An 18,126-nucleotide genomic window follows, 5' to 3' on the forward strand; every position below is an offset into this window, starting at 1 on the left:
GAGTGACTTGCACAGTGTCACCAGTAAGCTTTGCACGTGAGCAGGAATTTGAACTCGCATCTCCAACACTCTTTAACTCCTACATTATTGTGGCTTTATTGTTTGTTAGCTACCCCGACGACAAAGATTAAAAACCTTACTTAAAATATGTTTCATTCTGTACAAATATGTATACGCTGGGGAAGACATTTTAGAGCTGGAAGAGTCTCTGGGTATCCTCTAGTCCAGCTGTGCTCAGTGTGGGAATCTTACAACTTCAGCATTCCTGACAGATGGGTGTCCACCTTGTACTTAAATATTTCCAATAAAAGACACCACTACCTCCTCAGGCAGCATTTCCCACTGTCAAAAAGCTCTTCCCATTAGGAAGCTTTCTGATAATGTTCTGAACCAAAATTTGCACCCTTGCTACTTCCACTCACTAATTCTAGCCACTGTCTCAACAAATCCCCCAAACATATCAGCCCGTACCATAATTGGTATATCTTTGAAAAAGGGCAACAACAGAGCAATAATTGAAATATGACTGGTTTATTGATTGAGCTTGAGACAGAAATTGATCACTGTGCAAAATTATTATCCTTGCCCCTTTCTGAATTGAGCGTGCATCTCACCCTAACAATCTTCATTCCCTCCTTCCGTATTTATCTATAGTTATTAATGCACTTATGCAGCTGCACATCCCATTTCTGCAGGATCTTCTAAATATTCCTCCTCTGCTCCGCCTGCCCAACACAAGGATGTGCTGTGTGACCTATTTTATGCAACATTCACATGTTTCCCCCCTACGAACTGCAGAACATGATTTCCCATCCATCTGCGATTGTGTGCTCTGATTAAGCCCCCCCACTACTGTGCAACGTGGGATAAAAGTAGATTCCCATTCAGGCTCAGTTAAAATAAAATGCTCTCCAAAATCAAAACAGACGAGGAAATTAATGCCAAAAGCCGACACGTCCTTTCTCCTCTTTTGACAGCCAGAGGAGGAGGGCATAAGCACATGCATCCCAGTGTCTTTCCCTCCTCCATACTGGGAAATGTACTATTCAGAAACAAGCATGTGGCAAGTCAAGGCATCCGTTGGTCCCTCTGGGAAGTGGGCCTCAAGGGAGGCGACAGAAATGATTGTGGATAGGGATAGCAACAGCACCTGAAAGCGAGATGCCCAACGTGTCAGCTATACAAGCAACTCCCATAGCAAACTCACGGTGCTCCAGCTTGCTCTGCATTTAGAGGGAGGAAGGAGGAGAGAGAATACATATATATATATTAGACAGTGATCCTCTGCTATGTCTTCTGAAAATGGGAGGTACTATTCCTAGTCACTGTAACCTTTCTTTTGAGCTTCCCAGGCACCTGCTTCCTGCTTCCCTCCCCCAAGTGTCTTCTGCAACACAAAAAGGCTTTGCTGGAGCAGGGGAAGGGGAAAGAGGAATGAGGTGTTTACACACACACACACCTCTAACTGGTTAAAAGAGGTCCACTTGCTTGTTCCTTGCTCCCTCCTAATAAGGGAACTGGCCTCATGCTCATCTCTCTGAAGCTCTGAGTGATATGCCTTTCTCTACCCCCCCTCAGTCATGTGACTGAAGTCTCACCCTCCTGGGCGCTCCATTAACATTCTTCCCCATTGGGCCACCATCTCCCCCCACCCCCGCCAAGCTCACCTTTTCACTGATGCAGTGGAAAGTGTTCACGTAACCAGCTCCTCCCAGTAATCCCTCGTAGAGTACCAGAGCGAAAACGATGTAGATGCTGGGTAGAAACATTTTGGACACAGCGACCGAGAGGAACACCATGTTCAGGCACTAGTTGGAAAGGGAAAGAAAGAGATAGCATGTCAAGACCTTGACAAGTGGAAGAGAAAACAATAAGGCTGTTCTGTTGTGGAAAAAGGAGCAAAAGGTGGCAGTGATGGGTAATAAGCAGGACAGGAAAACATTACAAGGGTAAAGGTAAAGGGACCCCTGACCATTAGGTCCAGTCGTGGCCGACTCTGGGGTTGCAGCGCTCATCTCGCTTATTGGCCAAGGGAGCCGGCGTACAGCTTCCGGGTCATGTGGCCAGCATGACTAAGCCGCTTCTGGCGAACCAGAGCAGCGCACGGAAACGCTGTTTACCTTCCCACTGGAGCGGTACCTATTTATCTACTTGCACTTGACGTGCTTTCGAACTGCTAGGTTGGCAGGAGCAGGGACCGAACAACGGGAGCTCACCCCGTCGCTGGGATTCGAACCACTGACCTTCTGATTGGCAAGTCCTAGGCTCTGTGGTTTAACCCATAGCGCCACCCACGTCCCACATTACAAGGGTAGGAGACTTCAAAACAGACCAAAATAAGAGACTCAGCACTGCTCTACGGACATTAGCCTGCTCCTTCCTGCTGCTCAGGCAGTTCTTAAAGGCACAACAGGAGACTAGGCCAGCCTATCCAGAAGGACAATTTGCAGTGCAATAAATGTGTGGTCATGCTCCAAAAGGTTCACAGAAGTCTAGTTTCTCTTGCTTCTAAAGCAGGTGGGACAAACTGGTGGAGTCTCCTCCCAATTGGTGGAATCTCCTCCCACTGAAGCAGACCAAACACCAAGTCATTTGCATAGCCCCACCTATGAAGCAGGTGGGAGGAGTGACCCCATTCCTCCACCTCAGAAGCAAAACACAAAGGCCCAAGTTCAGTCCCTGGCATCCCCAGCTGAAAGTTGCTCAGATAGCAAGGCTTCCCTGCAGACTCTACAAAGCTGGGCTAGATAGACCAAGGATGTGACTCCGTATAAGACAACCTCATGCGTTCACTGGCAGAGAAGGATCACAATACTTGGATTGCAACATTACAACAGAAATGGGGGGTGAACATGTCTCGGAAGAGCAGAAAGGAATCATTCATGCAGGTGTCTGTTGGCGAGGGGAACATTTTACCTGTAACACTGCAAGGAGCCATATGTGCCGAATCCGTATGCAGCTGGCGGAGGAACGAGAGACAAAGACCCCAGCCTGGTAGAGCATCTGGTACCTATAGGAGGCGGGGGTGGGGGTGGGAATCAGGAGTTTTAGCTCCCAGCACTTTTCTATTCTAACCTACCAACCCAAGCCAGACTGAGGTTCCAAAATCCCATCTCGTCTCACCTCCCAACCTTTCACTCACCAACGATATTGTTGCGCGTGAGTAAACGGCGCTTTATGGAAGTACAGCAGTTCAAACTGAGGAAGGAGAAGACAAAAGGGGAGGGGAAGGACCATTAATGGCGATGGATCAGAAGATTTAGCTCCACCTCCCTGGTAAAGAAGTCTCCACCCATCCCCAACTTTCACACTACTCACCAGGCCCTGGTTGATGAAGTATTCAGCAAAATACACAACAGCCAAAGGGATGAGGTATTTTAAGAGACCCTAGTAACAGAGAAGGCACATGTTAGTGCATCATGAGAAGGCCATGAAACCATGAGTCAATCAGAGGTATATGGTCGCCTTGAGTAATGCAGGCTTCACAAACAGCACCCTTTACTACTGGGGTCACATTTGCACCATACATTTAAAGAACAAGGCTTCCCCCCAAAGAATCCTGGAAACTGTGGTTTGTTAAGGGTGCTGGGAAGGTGAGGGGTAAACTCACAATGAGGTCTTTTACATCTGGGATTAGTGAGAAGGGCTTCCAGATAAATTCCATGAAGAACCAAGACCTGGCCTTTGTTTAGCAATTGAATAGCATTCTCCCCGCATCCATTTTACACATTATTCACCCTGATATCCTCTAGAATAGGGACATATTTACACACAAACTTATACTGATATGATCTGTGATATGGACACCTTTAAACATGTGCTCCGAAATATCCTATGCCCTCTCTCATATTAAAAACCAAAAAACCACATACTGAGCCTGATTCTTACCTTGACCACCTGCCCCTTTTCTTGCAGGCTGAGCTGAGGGCTTTGTGCCTCTGGAGGAAGAAAAGGACGGTTGAAACGAGACAGCATAAAACAACCTTATTGGAAGAATTGTGAAAAAATTCTGTACATAGCCAAGTGCCAAGGACATTACATGAAGAGTTACAGCAATATCTGTGAGCAACTCTCTCTTGTGCTTGGCATGAGCACAGTGCATCATGGGTAAAGAAGCTGTGACAGCATTTCTTCCCAGGGATAAAGTCTTAAGATAAACAAGGTGCATTGCAGGTATAAATACTTAACCTGTCCCTTATATGCAATAGGTGGCACCACAGGAAGGTGAACCCGCCAGTAAAGGGATTGCTTACTGTTTTGAAGTGTAGCTTTATTCTCAAGGAGCGGCTGCTGAGTTGAGGAAGGAGAACGTAGAGACTTCTGTGGACGATTGCCCCAGCCGCAGCGAGGGGCCCCGGGGGGTGGAGCCAGCACAAAAGAATAACTATAGAGAAAGTGGGGAGGAAGAAGAAGATGGTCAAGGAGCCCGGGGCCTTGAATGATCACTAAAACTTCTACTGCTATAAGCAGATACCCAATATGAGAGAGTTAGTCCTCACCTGGCCTGCATGATGACCGGAACAATGGTCATGAGGAGGAGGGTGTGCTGGGGGCTCAAGCCTGCCTCTGTCAGCCCAAGGTATGAAAGCGCCCCTAGCAGGCCAGCCCCACCTGTTCCAGAAGACCAGGCAGACACCACGGCACTGAGAAGGGTGGGAAGAGAAGCAGAAAGAACATGAGTCATAATGAGGGTGATTTCTGGGTACCAGAAAGCACCCCCAGACCTAGTGTCATTACCTACCTGACAAATCCTGCACAAATTTATTCTACTCACGCTTCAAACCAAACACTGGCCCAGCTGTCAATCTTGTCCCTCCCCTTATACACCAGGCCTTTCTGATTTTTATTATCATTATCAGATAGGTATGCATGTTTGTTTAGTTAAATATATATCCATCCTTCACGAAACAAAAACAAAAAAACAGGCCAACAAAATATCTTTTTCTAAAGTTGCTGGGGTGGTACAAAGCAACTAAGCTGGGAGGTTGTAGAGCCTGTTTCTTCAGATCAAAGGCAAAACAAGGATGGTTTGAAACAGGACCTGTGGCTGTATAAAAATGTTATATCTGCCTTCCTCTTTCAAAGCTGTTCCCTGTGGCTGGAAGGAAGGAAGGCCTTGTGGGTTGGGGAACCTGTGGTTTTTCTATATGTTGTTGGACTTGGACTCCCATCAACCCAGGCAGCATGGTCAATGGTCAGGGATGATGAGAACTGTAGTCCATCAACATCTGGAGGGCCACAGGTTCCCCATCCCTAATCTAAAGAAACAGACCGCACCCATTGAGCAAGTAATGCATCCGACCCCACTACCAAATCTCCATCCTGCAGCCACTGTGTCCTTTTAGTTACCTGTCGAAGAAAGACGTGAGCGCAAGGAATGTTATTTCACCCAGGCCAGATGAAATACTGGCCAGCACAACACCTGCAGCAATTAGAAGGTGGAGAAAGACCCAGTCAATACAAAACATGCTGATGCTTCCCTCTTCTTTTCTGTTGGCCCTCACCGCCGGAGTGCGCTATTAAGAGGCAGCGATTCTAAAGCAAGAGATCATATATGCTCAAGTCACAGCTTGAAAGATATGGGTGGTGCAATATAAAATTCGTAAGCCTCATGCTCTTGCTCCCCACAATTTTGGTAAAATTGTGCCTTCGAAGCATGAGAAAGAACAGCTGCCAAGAGGCTGTAACAATAAATAAGAAGGGGCCAAGCTCCCTGGGTCTTCCCGCAATAATTTGAGGACTGCCTGCCTGCCCCCCCCCCCCCGCCAACCCCATCTCCCGTGAAGATGGTTCTTACCTGCAAGGCTTTGGACTGTGCATGTGGAGAAGGCCACCACCAGAAAACTGCCCCAGGCCGTGATGACACAGATGATGACACGCAAGCTGTGAGGAGTGGGGTGAGGGAAGGGGGGGTGAGATATAAGATGGGCAAATGGATGAGGCCTGAACTAACCATAAAGCCTCTTGCCATAGCTGTCAACCTTCCCTTTCTTTGTGGGAAATTCCCTTATTCCAGCGCCGTTTCCCGCTGCTTCCCACAGCTATCCCGGATTGTTAGATATCCCGTAGACTGTCCCTGGGACAGGTGAGGCTGCTGATCCCTTATTTTCGAGGCTGCTGATCCCTTATTTTCAAATCTGAAAGTTGACAGCTATGCCTCTTGCCCATATGTCACATACAAAGACAACCCCTCGTGACTACCAGGGCTGTTTATACCCAATAACTTTAAAGTACATTCATAGCTCATTCTTTCTTCAAATAATTCTGGGCTCTGTGGTTTGACCCTCATAGTTATAATTCCCAGCAACTCTTGGCTTGGATATTACTTCACAATAACAAGGCAAGATATTTTTCTGTATACGTTAACAGAAAGGCCGCAAGTACATAATGTAATTTAACATCTTATCTTTTCCATGGATTATACGATTTTGTTCCAAATACACTTTGCCAAATTGTATGTCCATCGCACATGCAAATAAGTTCCCATTTCCGTCTTGCGTTACGAGGGAATTTGGTATCTACCCAGACGACACTTCCAGCGATCTGAGCCAACTCACCCATATGGGAGCAAGTGGATACAAAAAGGTGCGCTGAATTTGATGAGAAGGGTGGGCAGAATGTCAGCTAACAGCACGGCCTATGGGGGCAGCAAAGAGATGGGAGTGAGCCAGTAGGTGGTGCCACACTCAAACCTGCCCCTGTCATCCCTCCGTACCCAACACTTACCCCTGTGGAGATGGCATTGCAGTCGTAACGAGAAGCGTTTGCAGGAACGCTAGGGGGAGTCTGAGGGAGCAATTGGGTACAAGAGGTTAAATGTAGGAGAGAATAATTTCATCAGCCATCATTTCACCATCTGTTTTCCAAGATTTTCCTCATTCCAGTATGAAAGTATAACTTATTCAATCGGGCATTCCATGGACTCAAGACCCACTTTGGGGTTCCATACTTGGGTCACAATCCCAATCAGGGCTGCAGTATGAGGGGAGGCAGGGTTTAATCCATGGATGGGAACCTATGGCCTTCTAGATGCTGTTGGACTCCAACTCCCAGCAGCCCCAGACACCATGGTCACTGGAGGGTCACAGGTTCCTCAACCCAGCTTTAACCCTTCTCTCCCTTGCCATTTTCTTGATTTTTAGAATAGGGGCAAATATCAGCTGGGGTGGGGGGTTGGAACGGGGAGAGGGGGGAAAGATTAGGGGGCCTTTATTATGCTTTTAGTCCAACTTTCCATCAATGGGTAGTTTAGAGACAGTGTAACATGATTTTACCCCCCCCCCTCACCATTTATCTCCACAGCAACTCTGGGAGGTAGGTTAGGCTGACTAACTCCAGATCACCCAGTGAGCTTCATGGCTGTGTGGAAATTTGAACCCAGATCTTCCTGGTCCTATTCTAAACACTAAACAGTACAATATTAGCACCACTAAACGGCATTGTCAAACATACTGCTCATATTTATGACCAATATCAGCAACCAGCATGGCTGGTTTGTATAGGGCTCCCTGGTCATGTTGCAAGGCCCAGGTGGAGAGTGCCATCTTAGTTAGCACTGGGTAATGTCACAATCTTCTCGCTTAGTGCATGTGCTCACTAGCAGCGTAAGGGCATGCCAATGCCTTCTTTGCCACGTACAATATCTGAATGGCTCTGTATTTTCCCCACTTACTAGTCCACTAATTTACAGAGCAAATCTGTTTGTAGTCAGATCCAACGCTCTGAGATGTTTGCCTTCACGTTTGCCTGAAATTTCCCCTCTGCTTAGAGTAGTTTGATCTTAAGAGGCCTTTCAAATATCCAAAGGCCCTGGCTAATCAAGTGCTAGAGCCAGCCTTAGTGGAGTGCCAACATCCAAATAATCCTTTTTCATCTTTCGTACACACATGTGATGCACCCTCTGCCACAGTCCACAGTCCTGTGCATGTGTAGGCTCTAATGCACCAGATCTGGTATACAGATGTTTTTCTATTCATCTCTCTCATCCAGGCTCAGATACTTTCTCTCGCTTTCTCCTGCACCGAGTACAATCTGTTTCTTGCTCTGTTTTATACACAAACACTCAAGTACTCCTCTCCTTTGAATACTCACTGGTTCAGTCCCATTGCCTGCTGGCACCTTCTGATGGCTGAGAATATCATGGGCAGCACTCAGCATTACCACATAGGCAAAGTTGTTGCAGAGTCCCAGCAACCTGTGGAGGGGAAAGCAGGCAAGTCAGAGCACCCAAAAATGCAAGACAGGAGAGTCAGGGTTATCATATCATTTCTTTAATTTCTATTCTGCCTTTTTTCCAGGCCAGAGTTCAAGGGGGCATATATAAGGTTCCCTGCTCCCAAGCAGCCTCCCATCCAGATTCAGTTCTGCCTAGCTTCAGCAAGGTTGCTGCATCGTGCCTTTAGACCATGGGTAGCCAAACTAAGGCCCGGGGGCCAGATCCAGCCCAATCACCTTCTAAATCCGGCCCGTGGATGGTCCAAGAATCAGCATGTTTTTACATGATTATAATGTGTCTTTTTATTTAAAATGCATCTCTGGGTTATTTGTGGGGCATAGGAATTTGTTCATTTCCCCCCCCCCCAAAAAAATATAGTCTGGCCCCGCAACAAGGTCTGAGGGACAGTGGACCAGCCCCCTGCTGAAAAAGTTTGCTGACCCCTGCTTTCGATTATAGTCCCTTTTGAAAGCCCAGAATGGCATCCCCACACCCTCAGTTCCCTAGGGGTGTGTGAGAGAGTTCGTACAAATCCAGCTACAGCAAGCCCCACACAGCCCTCCAGTATGTTGCAATATGCTCAGATGTGGAGGATGCAACAAGGGAAGAGATCAAAAGAAAAGGAAATCTGATCCGTTTAGTGTCAACAGAGCATACAGCAAAATGCACCAACGCATAGAAAGAGAAACCTGAGTTTAATCGAGCTGTCATTGTTCAAGAAATAACGCCACAAAGAAGCTGCTTTAAATAAAATAAGAAAGGAGGTTCTGCTTTTGTTCATGCCTAGAAAAACTGGAAATAAAGCAAAGGGTGCCTCACCAGAAGCCCACGTTGTTCCTCCACTGGCTACAGGCATCCAGGGTGGTCTCAGGCTCGGCAGAGGGTGAGGCATCTTCATCTTCTCCTGTTTCTTGAGGGGGTGGAAGAGAAGCAGAGTCAGAGAAGAAAACGGGGTGGGGGGTGGGGGTGTTGAATGGGAAGGGGGGTGAGAGATGGGAGCAAAGAAGACTCACCTTCAGAATCACTCGGGATGTGATGCCACAGACTCCCAGCAGGTCCCATGGCAGGCAGGGCAGAATGAGGTAGTGGGGGCGACTACCTATAACAAAAATGGGGGGGGCATAGATAAAAACAGAAACCATAGCTGCCCTAGAAACTTCTTAACTACACTGAGATATCCTCTCCCTCTTGCACACACCAGTCTCTCTTTCTGTACCTTTAAGAAATCGGAGCCTTAGACCATCACCGCGTAGCTTTAGGCCATCACCGCCCCTCTCAGTATATCTAGGCGTAACAGATCCAAGAAGCTTCCTCTTAAGCGGCTGTCATGTGAAGCTGAAGTTGCCGCCTGACTTTGCTTCCGGGTTTGATGCCATTTCCTGCTCCCAGTGCCCTCACTTGTGTGCCCTGCCGATAAAGCCATCCATTGACGCAAGCACACGCTGGCAAACAAGCCGGTGTAATGAAGCTAGATTTGCCCTCAGTATACATGGCTGCTTTACAACAACAATCTCCTCTCCCGGGAGAGCGTGATTGTCAGAAATTTATTGCAATAACGCTATTCATCGGGTAGCTGCAGATGAGTATGAACAGGTTCGGTAATGATCTCTTTCAGCTTCTGCCTTCTGGAAGAAGGTGCAGGTTATAAAGACTAGGACTAGCCGCCTGAGAAACAGTTTTTATCCAAATGCGATTTTGGTTTTAAACGCAGTGTAAAGTAGTCTCTGTGGGAGTATATTGTATTTAATTATGGGGTATCAGAGTTTTAAGGGAGTTAACCAGGCTGGGATAGTTGGGATAGCAGGCTTGTTGGTTTTAAAATGTCTGATGTAGATTTTTCCAATTTCGTTATTCTGTATGGGACAACGACAATAAAGATTATCGTATTGTATCGTTTCGTTATCATTTTAAACTAGGCATTCTACACGAGCTCTGTTAAAAGCATGCATGTTTTTAATGGAGTGACCAATTGCGGAGTTTTGCCATGTATTTTATTTTGAAACATTTGCATTCCTCTATCCTGACCATTCAAAACACTCGAATTACAGTAGAATGTATATATTTAAAATTATAGCAGAAACCACAGCACTAGAGAAAAATCACAAAGTAAACCGGAAACAAAACAGACTCCTTAGTACCTTCCAGAACAGAAACATTTAAAAAAGTAAGTAAAAGCGTGGGGGGCCCAGTCATCCCAAGCAGGGTTGCCAACTTTGTTCTGACAAAATACAGGACAGGATGGCAGGCGGGCGGGCAGGGGGAGTTGGGGAAATTTTGTTTTTAATCTGGTGCTGAAATTACTTCAGAACAATCCATTACAATATATTGCAGCCAAACCTGATGGCCCCTCTGGAATTTGTCACATACACATGAATTTATAAATCTGTCTGTGCTTTGCTACCCTGAGCTTAAATACATGACCTTTCATGCACATGCAATTCATGCAGACCAGGGCAAAAAATAAATAAATAGGGGGGCATATTCTGATGAGGGGACGAGCTTCGCTCCACATGGTAAATTTCTGAAAGAGAGAAAAAATATTATCCCCTACTATGTTCAGAATTTGGGTTTTTGGTTGCTCTCTGAGGGACAGCGCGGCATTCCCAGACTACAGCTCTGTGGATCTCTGTACCACCCATATTTTTCCAGATCAACTGCAAAAGAAGTCCCACTTTTTAATTTAGCTGCTGGAATCCTTCCTGCATTCCTAAAGAAAATGGCCCTTTGCAAGTTGTTTAAAGATTCTGGATTGAAGAAGTCTTCTCTCGAAGGATCTTTATATTGTACAAACCAACAATGAGTTTGATTTTAAGGACGCCGTTTACAGAGCTTCCTTGATCTGTGACCTCTCTCTCCGCACTCAGGCCAGAGGAAATAGATGTTATTCTTAACTGGTTCCTCTCAGGAAACACAACCCTGCAGAAGATATATGTGAGCGATTTGGAGCTGTAACTATTAGTACTCTTCAGGCATTCTAGGCTGCACACCCACCGTACATTTAAAGCACATGACTCCCCCAATAATTCTTGGAACTGTAGTTTACCCCTCACCAAGCTACAATTCCCAGCACCCTTAGCAAACTACAATTCCCTGGATTCTTTGGAGAAAGTCGTGTGCATTAAAAGTGTGCTGTGTGTATGTAGCCCAAGCTTCACACAATGTCCAGCTGTGGAGGCAGAGCATAGCCATTGTGGCTAGTAGTCTTTGATAGCCTTATCCTGCATTTTGAAACATGGAATCATAGAACTGGAAGGGACCCAAGGGTCATCTAGTCCAACCCCCTGCAATGCAGGAATCTCAGCTAAAGCATCCATGACAGATGGCCATCCAACCTCTGCTTAAAAACCTCCAAGGAAGGAGAGTATACCACCGCCGTAGGGGAGACAGCTCTTACTGTCAGAGTTTTTCTGCCTGTTTAGTCAGAATCTCCTTTCTTGAAACTTGAAGTCATTGGTTCGAGTCCTACCCTCCAGAGCAGGAGAAAAGAAGCTTGCTCTGTCTTCCATGTGACATCCCTTAAGATATTTGAAGATGGCTATCATATTTCCTCTCAGTCTCTTCTTTTCCACTTATTTGTCTAATCCTATGTTGGAGCCATATTTCTGAGGAAATAACCGAAGGTCACTTCCAGGTGAGCTATTTATGGAGCATTCATCCCGATCTGTTTGCACAAAGACTGAGCATTCGCTCCGATTCCTTTGGAGGGAGATTATACAGTGTTGCATCAGGCAAGTTTTAATCCCACACTTTTGAGTGCATTTCCCCATCACCTTCCTTTTTGATTGGCGGAGCGGATGAGCTTCTTGAGAAAGAGTGCTAGATCAACTTTAATCATGAATTTGCCGGTATGGGATTAAATCCCACCTGCAAAACAGCAACAGACTGGAAGCTGCCTGATTTCCCATTCATTTCTTTCAAGCCCTACCTAGAAATGTAGATGCCTCATCTGGGGCTGCATACACACCATACGTTTAAAGCACACACACGCACACGCACACACACATCTCCTGGGAACTGTAGTTTGCTGAGGACTGTAGCTCTGTGAGGATAAAGCTACAACCTTAAATGTACGGTGTGTGTGCAGGCCTACTGAATTCGGCTGCTATGGCCTTGGATCATTCTGTCATCATTTGGGAACTGATTTGTTAATGCTCCTTCGGTTGGTTGGTTGGTTGGTTTCTCTCTCTCTCCTCTCTCTCCCTTCAAACCTCCTGAATTTTTATGATTTTAACAATGGCTTTTTTCTGGTCTTTTTAAGGGTCTTTTTTCTGGGATGGGAAGGCATGATCGTAATGGTCTAATAAACAGATGAAAGAATAAATAGCAGCCTTGTAATCGTGTTAATAGTCCGCTAAGCTCTGCTCTATTTTGTAACTAATCAGAACCCCACCCTGAAATTTGCTGTGGGTTGTTCCACAAGTTGGGAAAGAACCTGGGTGTGTTTTGGTCAAAGTTCATTGCACAGGGTTCAGGTCAAGTTGCCACTAAATTGTCAAGAGAGAGAGAGGATATTTCTCTCTTGTTTTAGAAGGGTTGATATGTGGATGAAAGTAAAAAAGGGAGCGTTAATGAACAAGATGGACTGAATTTTCCAACTATGGTTCTCCCCTGAGTTGGAGGCTGATTTAGTCGGCATTTGACACTGACTGTCTCTCAACGCTTCTTGTTTCCATCAAGTTTGTGGTGTGCTGCTTTTAACAGTTGTGCAAAGCCAGAACGGACTGTGGCAATGAGTTGCAAAGGGGAGGAGGAGGATGTGGTCAGAAGCTTTGACGGCGGCGTTACTTCCCTCCCTGGGGAGAAAGGAGAAGCTGCTGTACCTCCTCTCCACCTGACCCAGATGTCCGATGGAGCACCTTCAACGGCTGCTGGGGACCCTGCAACGGGCTCTGGTAAAGAAAACCCCCTTTTATCTCCAGCCAAGCTGGGGTGGGCTCCAGGGCCCATGACTTACGTAGAGGGAGGTGGGTGCATCTGCTGGCTTGCTCAACAGACCGTCTGCATTCAGTGTCTCCCTTGCTCCACCCCATCTTCAGGATTATGTTTCGTCCTTCACCACTTACCTGCTTGGAGATGAAACTTACCCAGGAGCAGAAGAGTCAGGACATAGAAGGGATAGGAGCAGCCGTGGTAGCAGCCATGACGGGGAAGTGGAGACAGCACACTCTGGGTAATGAAGCCACTGGTTGAGGTGGGAGTGGGGGAGCTATTTATGCTTGGAGCTTTCTACCTCTTGAGTGGAAGGGTCTCCACAGCAGCTGGATTCACCCTTTCCCCCTCTTCCCTGCAGGGACATTCCTCCAAGGAGACATCTGGAGGTCTTTGAAGGTTCGCTCACTGCAGAGGTAGGTGCTGGAAAAGAGGAGGCGGGGAAAGAGTCATTTAAGCTCCGCCTCTCCTTCACCATGGTCCTTCCTTTTTCAGATAACCCCAGCCAACCAGGAAATCCAGGCAGCATCAGAAGCAGCAGATCACGATGCTCAGGCGACAGAGTCTGTTCACAAACCTTCCAAGTTCCCCAACAGATCTGAGGGACAGAAAAAGGCTGAGGAAAAGCTCTCAGGTGATGGAAAATTCTAGAATATGCCAAAGTCACACTGTGGAGGGCCCGATGGGTGTTTCTAGGAGGCATGGGTTGCTACCTGGTTTGATTTAGCTTGGAGTCTCCATCCTAAACATAAATGTGTGGGAAGCGATTGTGGTTGCTCAGTCTTGAGGATAAAACCGTCTGCATATGAGCAGAGAAACCTCCATCTTTCCCATTGACACATTCCTGGGCTAATTTATGCCATTTGAATAAGGTTCCAGAACTGGGACTACTGACCCATGGCTCATCCTGGAAAGAGAAATCAATATATTTATATTGGGCACCGTGCATGCACTGATGTTTCTCTGCTATTGTTTTTATTGATAGTGACCCTGAACGTTTAATGGTCCTGTATAACTTCAGATTTTTTGGTGCTTTGTTACTGGGGATGATGTTTTATTCTAAGATCTTGCACGATGATGATGATAATTTGTTAGCCTTGTTGCAGTTTACAAGAAAGTACGATAATAAAAATATTTTACAATAAGAAAACATCCTTAATTTCAGGGTAGAACAATAATATAGGAATGTGTATATTTGTGGGGAGAAATCAATATCTTTAGGTTCTGGGGTGCTCAACTGCAGAGCTGAAGAGACCAAGATCTGTGTGACCACAGTATGAGATTCATAGTGTAGGACCCAGGAAAGAGTCCCTTCAGCAGTAACTCCTAGTATTTGTAACTCCATCATAACTGAGGCCATTAAGATTCCTCTTTTTTGGTGGGTGTTCAGAGGAGGAGAGACCTGAATGCTATTAGCATTTGTGATTCAGTGATAACTGCTACGTGTTTTTGAAAGATCCTGGTTCATCAGTTGTATGCATTTTTATCTGTTTGCTTTGTTGTAAGCTGCCCTGTGGCTTATGCAAAGGGAGCTATATAATTCAAATACATAATCCAAATACATAAATACTGTAAATGTGACCTTCCTAATTTCTCCCCCACAGAGTCCTCTCAATTCCCAGCTGATGCTCCAAAGTCAAGCCCCACAGCAGCTGCGATCAGCAGCATCAGACAGAAAGATGTGGAGGGGCCAACTGCTACTGAGGGACTCCATCAGCGGGAGCTAGAAGGAACCAGCTTGATAGGAGGAGTTCAGCAGCAGGGGGCGCTAGAGGAAGAGGCAGATACAGAACAGCATCAGCATGTGGAAGCAGAGAAGCCCGAAGGCAAACAGCCAGAGGAACAAGGGCAGGGAGAAGAGACTTCAGAGGAGAGGGAGGAAAAACAAGTGGGAACTGTGTGGTATGACGGGATCCAGCAAACTGTACCAGATTGGGCACTATCTGTGGGAGAAAAGCAGAGAGGGATGGTGAGGGCTGTGGGGTTTCAGCTCAGTGGGGGGGTGGAGGAGGAGGTCAAGATGGTGGAGGGACAACAGCTAGAGGCTGAGAGACAACAGGAAAACGAAGCAGAGATGGAAAATGACCTGCTGGAGGAAACAAATATGGTGGTTGCAAAGGAAGGAATTCCACAAACAATGCCAGGCAGGGCAGAGACTGAAGGAGACCAGGAGGAGATGCTCAGAGGAGAAGCTGAAGCTGGCAGAAGCCATCTGTGGGAGCCAAAGGAGGAAGTAGAAGGCACCAGAGAGACTGATTGTGGTCAGGAAAAGGAACTGGGAGAAACTTTATGGTATGCGGGGATTCAGGAAAGGGTACCAGATTGGTCACAGTTTGTGGAGGTACAACAGCGAGGGCTGGAGGAGGCAACCAAGATGGCAGAAGATAAGCAACTGGAAATCGAGCAGGAACACAAAGAAGATCCAGAGGCAGAAGGGCAGGAAGGAGAGACATGGGCTGTGGGATTTCACCCCAGGGGGCTGGAGAAGGAGGAAGAAGAGGTAAAGATGGCAAATGGTCAACAGCTGGAGGTCAAGCAGGAACAGGAAGAAGAACCAGAGGTGGAAGAGAACCTGCAGGAGGAGTTAGATATAGCCGAAGAAGAAGAAATTCAGCAAACAATGCTGGGCACTGCAGAAACTGAGGGAGGGCAGGAGGAGGAGCTAGACAAGGAAGAAGAGGCCGGGAGATGCCACCAGTGGGAGCCAAGGGAAACTGCTGTGACTTTGGAAGAGCAGGATGGGGAGCCAAAGGGAAAAGCAGAGAACAGGGGTGGTCAGTGGGAAGAAGTGGCAGGTGCAGAAGAGACAGAAGGGGCCCAGCAGAGGGAGGTAGAGGAACCTGTGAGAAAGGAGGCAGCAGAAGAAGTGGAACTTACAGGAGAAGAATGGCTGGAGGAGAGTGACCAGGAGGGTGAATCAGAGAGGCCGGCAGAAGCTAGTGGTCTTCTTGACAAAGAGGTGCTGGAAGCAGCTGGAGTCCAGACAAAGCAAACGGAAGAGACCGACAGCAGCCGGCAGCAAGAACCCATGGTGTGCACTTCCTCCATCGCTGGGACGTTCCCAGTTAAGGTAAGCAAAACTAAAATAAAAATGGAGCATGATGGGAGTCAGGACTCTGGAGTTAACCAATCCACTTCTCCTGTGCAGGTCGCGGCCCTGGACACAAGTCACCAAATGGAGCGGGTGCTGCTTCGCCGCAAGAGCTCTATCCGGCGGGCGCCCAGCACAAAGAGACAGCCAGTGGAGACAATAAGCGTAGCTGAGGAGGTTCCAGTGGAGACAATAAGCGTAGCTGAGGAGGTTCCAGCTCAACCACAAACACCGCGCAGGCAGAACCCAAGGCTTTCTGGGTAAATATGAATATCCTATCACCACCACCCTAGGAGTTAACCTTGGAGTTCTGCCTCACTCTGCTCATTCATTCTCTTTGTCTCCCCAGGTTTGGGCCTATGCACCCCAACATGATGGCTGAACTTCAGACCCGCCTGCGCAAGCCCCAGTGACCCAAGGGCTGATTTCTGCATTATTTTTGAGCTTTCACGGGACGTAAAAGCCGCCTCTGGAAATCTAGGGGCAGTTTAGCACTCATTTCCATGTTAATTGCTTTTGGGGCAGGGGATATCCATTTGCAACCCTGTTAATGCAGTAAATTGTGGGAGATGAGCGATGAAATTTGGGGTACTCTACCTGCATACAATTCTCTTGTGCCATTTTCATGCGTGAATCATGGGGGGACGGAAGTGCGCAGGTGCGGAAAGGGTGGGGAAGCAGCCAATGTCCAATGACATTTGTTGTTGTATCACACCGCACCCGCTGGTGTGAAAAAGAATTAGTGCAGCATGCCAGCGTATTGATCAGAAAGCTACAACAGGTACAGCAGTGTGAAAGCGACGTTAGAAAACAGGGCAGGAGCGCTAGTGTTATAATCAGGAAAACCACCACAAAATTCTCATGTCTGAACGCACCCCTGTGATTGGTAAGGTATAGGGTGTGTGTGTTGGGGGAGCAAGACTAGAAAATGGGGCTAATGATACTGGTTGCCATTCATATCAATGGCTCCTTCTGCATTAGCGCTGCTGAGGCACTGCTTTTCCACAATCATCTGGAAGTGGAATTAACACTCCACGTAATACTTCATATAGCTCTTTCCTCCCTAAAAATGCCTTCCTGCTCAATCCATTCAGACAGGGATAGCCAACGTGGTGCCCTCCAGATGTCAATGGATAACATATCCTGTCCCCCTTGACCACTTGCTATGTTGGCTGGGTCAGATCGCATTTGTAATCCAGTAGCTTGCAGTGGACATCACTGGCTACCCCGGTAACAATACCTACATCAGAAGCTCTATCAAGGGTGCCACAACTTTCAAATGTGAGAGAGCCTTTTCAGTGGTTGTGTCCTCCTGACTTTTAAAATATTTTTTTGTAACTAAGCGAAGAGGATGTTTTTCTTTCTGGCTTTTTAACGATAGCTTTAGTTCATTTAACTAAATTTAGTTAATGTAGTTCATTTATTCACGTTTAATTGTTATTTCTACTTTTGTTTTTAGTTGCTGTTTTCACCGTCAGATGTGCAGTTTCTGGCTGGTTTAAAATGTCAAAATGTTGGTATTAAAAATTGTTTAATTGCACTGTTTTTTTGCCGTGTTTCAAAAGCTTCCGTTGAGAGGTAGACAAGAAATCTTTCAAATGAATCAATAAATCCATGTCAGTGGTTGTCATACTGTTTCACAGGGAGCTTATAGGCAGGCGAGCTAAAACGACTTGCCTGCTGCTGCCAGTCTTCCATTGCAACATGCAGCTACTGGAGAGTTTGGTAATGTACATTGTTCACCTAAGGCAACAGTGAGATACATTAGCCAGGCCAGTACCAGTCAGGAACGGTGCATGCTCCCTAGAAAATACCCAGAATCCTCTGTAACAAACAGTTACACTCACTCCAGTTCTCTGAGCAGTGAGAAGTTCTGGGGGTTTGATTTCCT

At 46.7% G+C, this 18,126-nt stretch overlaps 2 protein-coding genes across 3 annotated transcripts; one reads left to right on the forward strand and one right to left on the reverse strand.

Annotated features, from left to right (window-relative positions):
- Positions 1 to 515: 515 nt before the first annotated feature.
- Positions 516 to 9,589, reverse strand: CLN3 (CLN3 lysosomal/endosomal transmembrane protein, battenin). 2 transcript variants are annotated; one of them, XM_083581559.1, is made up of 16 exons: positions 9,432 to 9,589; positions 9,229 to 9,314; positions 9,035 to 9,125; positions 8,092 to 8,194; positions 6,727 to 6,786; positions 6,558 to 6,637; positions 5,798 to 5,883; positions 5,350 to 5,422; positions 4,500 to 4,643; positions 4,254 to 4,384; positions 3,889 to 3,938; positions 3,319 to 3,387; positions 3,143 to 3,198; positions 2,917 to 3,010; positions 1,668 to 1,808; positions 516 to 1,223 (listed from the first exon to the last, which is right to left on the reverse strand). In XM_083581559.1, the coding sequence occupies exons 2-16, from the start codon at positions 9,275 to 9,277 to the stop codon at positions 1,104 to 1,106; spliced, it is 1,347 nt and encodes a 448-aa protein (XP_083437685.1). In that variant the 5' UTR covers positions 9,278 to 9,314; positions 9,432 to 9,589; the 3' UTR covers positions 516 to 1,103. The 2 variants fall into 2 exon arrangements, with proteins under 2 accessions (XP_083437685.1, XP_083437686.1); XM_083581560.1 differs by having other exon boundaries at positions 9,035 to 9,119; positions 9,432 to 9,586.
- A 3,343-nt stretch (positions 9,590 to 12,932) lies between these two features.
- Positions 12,933 to 17,775, forward strand: APOBR (apolipoprotein B receptor). Its single transcript, XM_083581558.1, has 7 exons — positions 12,933 to 13,107; positions 13,252 to 13,385; positions 13,506 to 13,560; positions 13,640 to 13,778; positions 14,749 to 16,214; positions 16,293 to 16,495; positions 16,585 to 17,775. Exons 1-7 carry the CDS (start codon positions 13,063 to 13,065, stop codon positions 16,646 to 16,648), a joined length of 2,106 nt encoding a protein of 701 aa, XP_083437684.1. The 5' UTR covers positions 12,933 to 13,062; the 3' UTR covers positions 16,649 to 17,775.
- The last annotated feature ends 351 nt before the right edge of the window (positions 17,776 to 18,126 follow it).

The sequence above is a fragment of the Podarcis filfolensis genome, assembly GCF_964270895.1.
Source record: "Podarcis filfolensis genome assembly, chromosome: 13".
In the NCBI taxonomy this organism is placed as follows: domain Eukaryota; kingdom Metazoa; phylum Chordata; class Lepidosauria; order Squamata; family Lacertidae; genus Podarcis; species Podarcis filfolensis.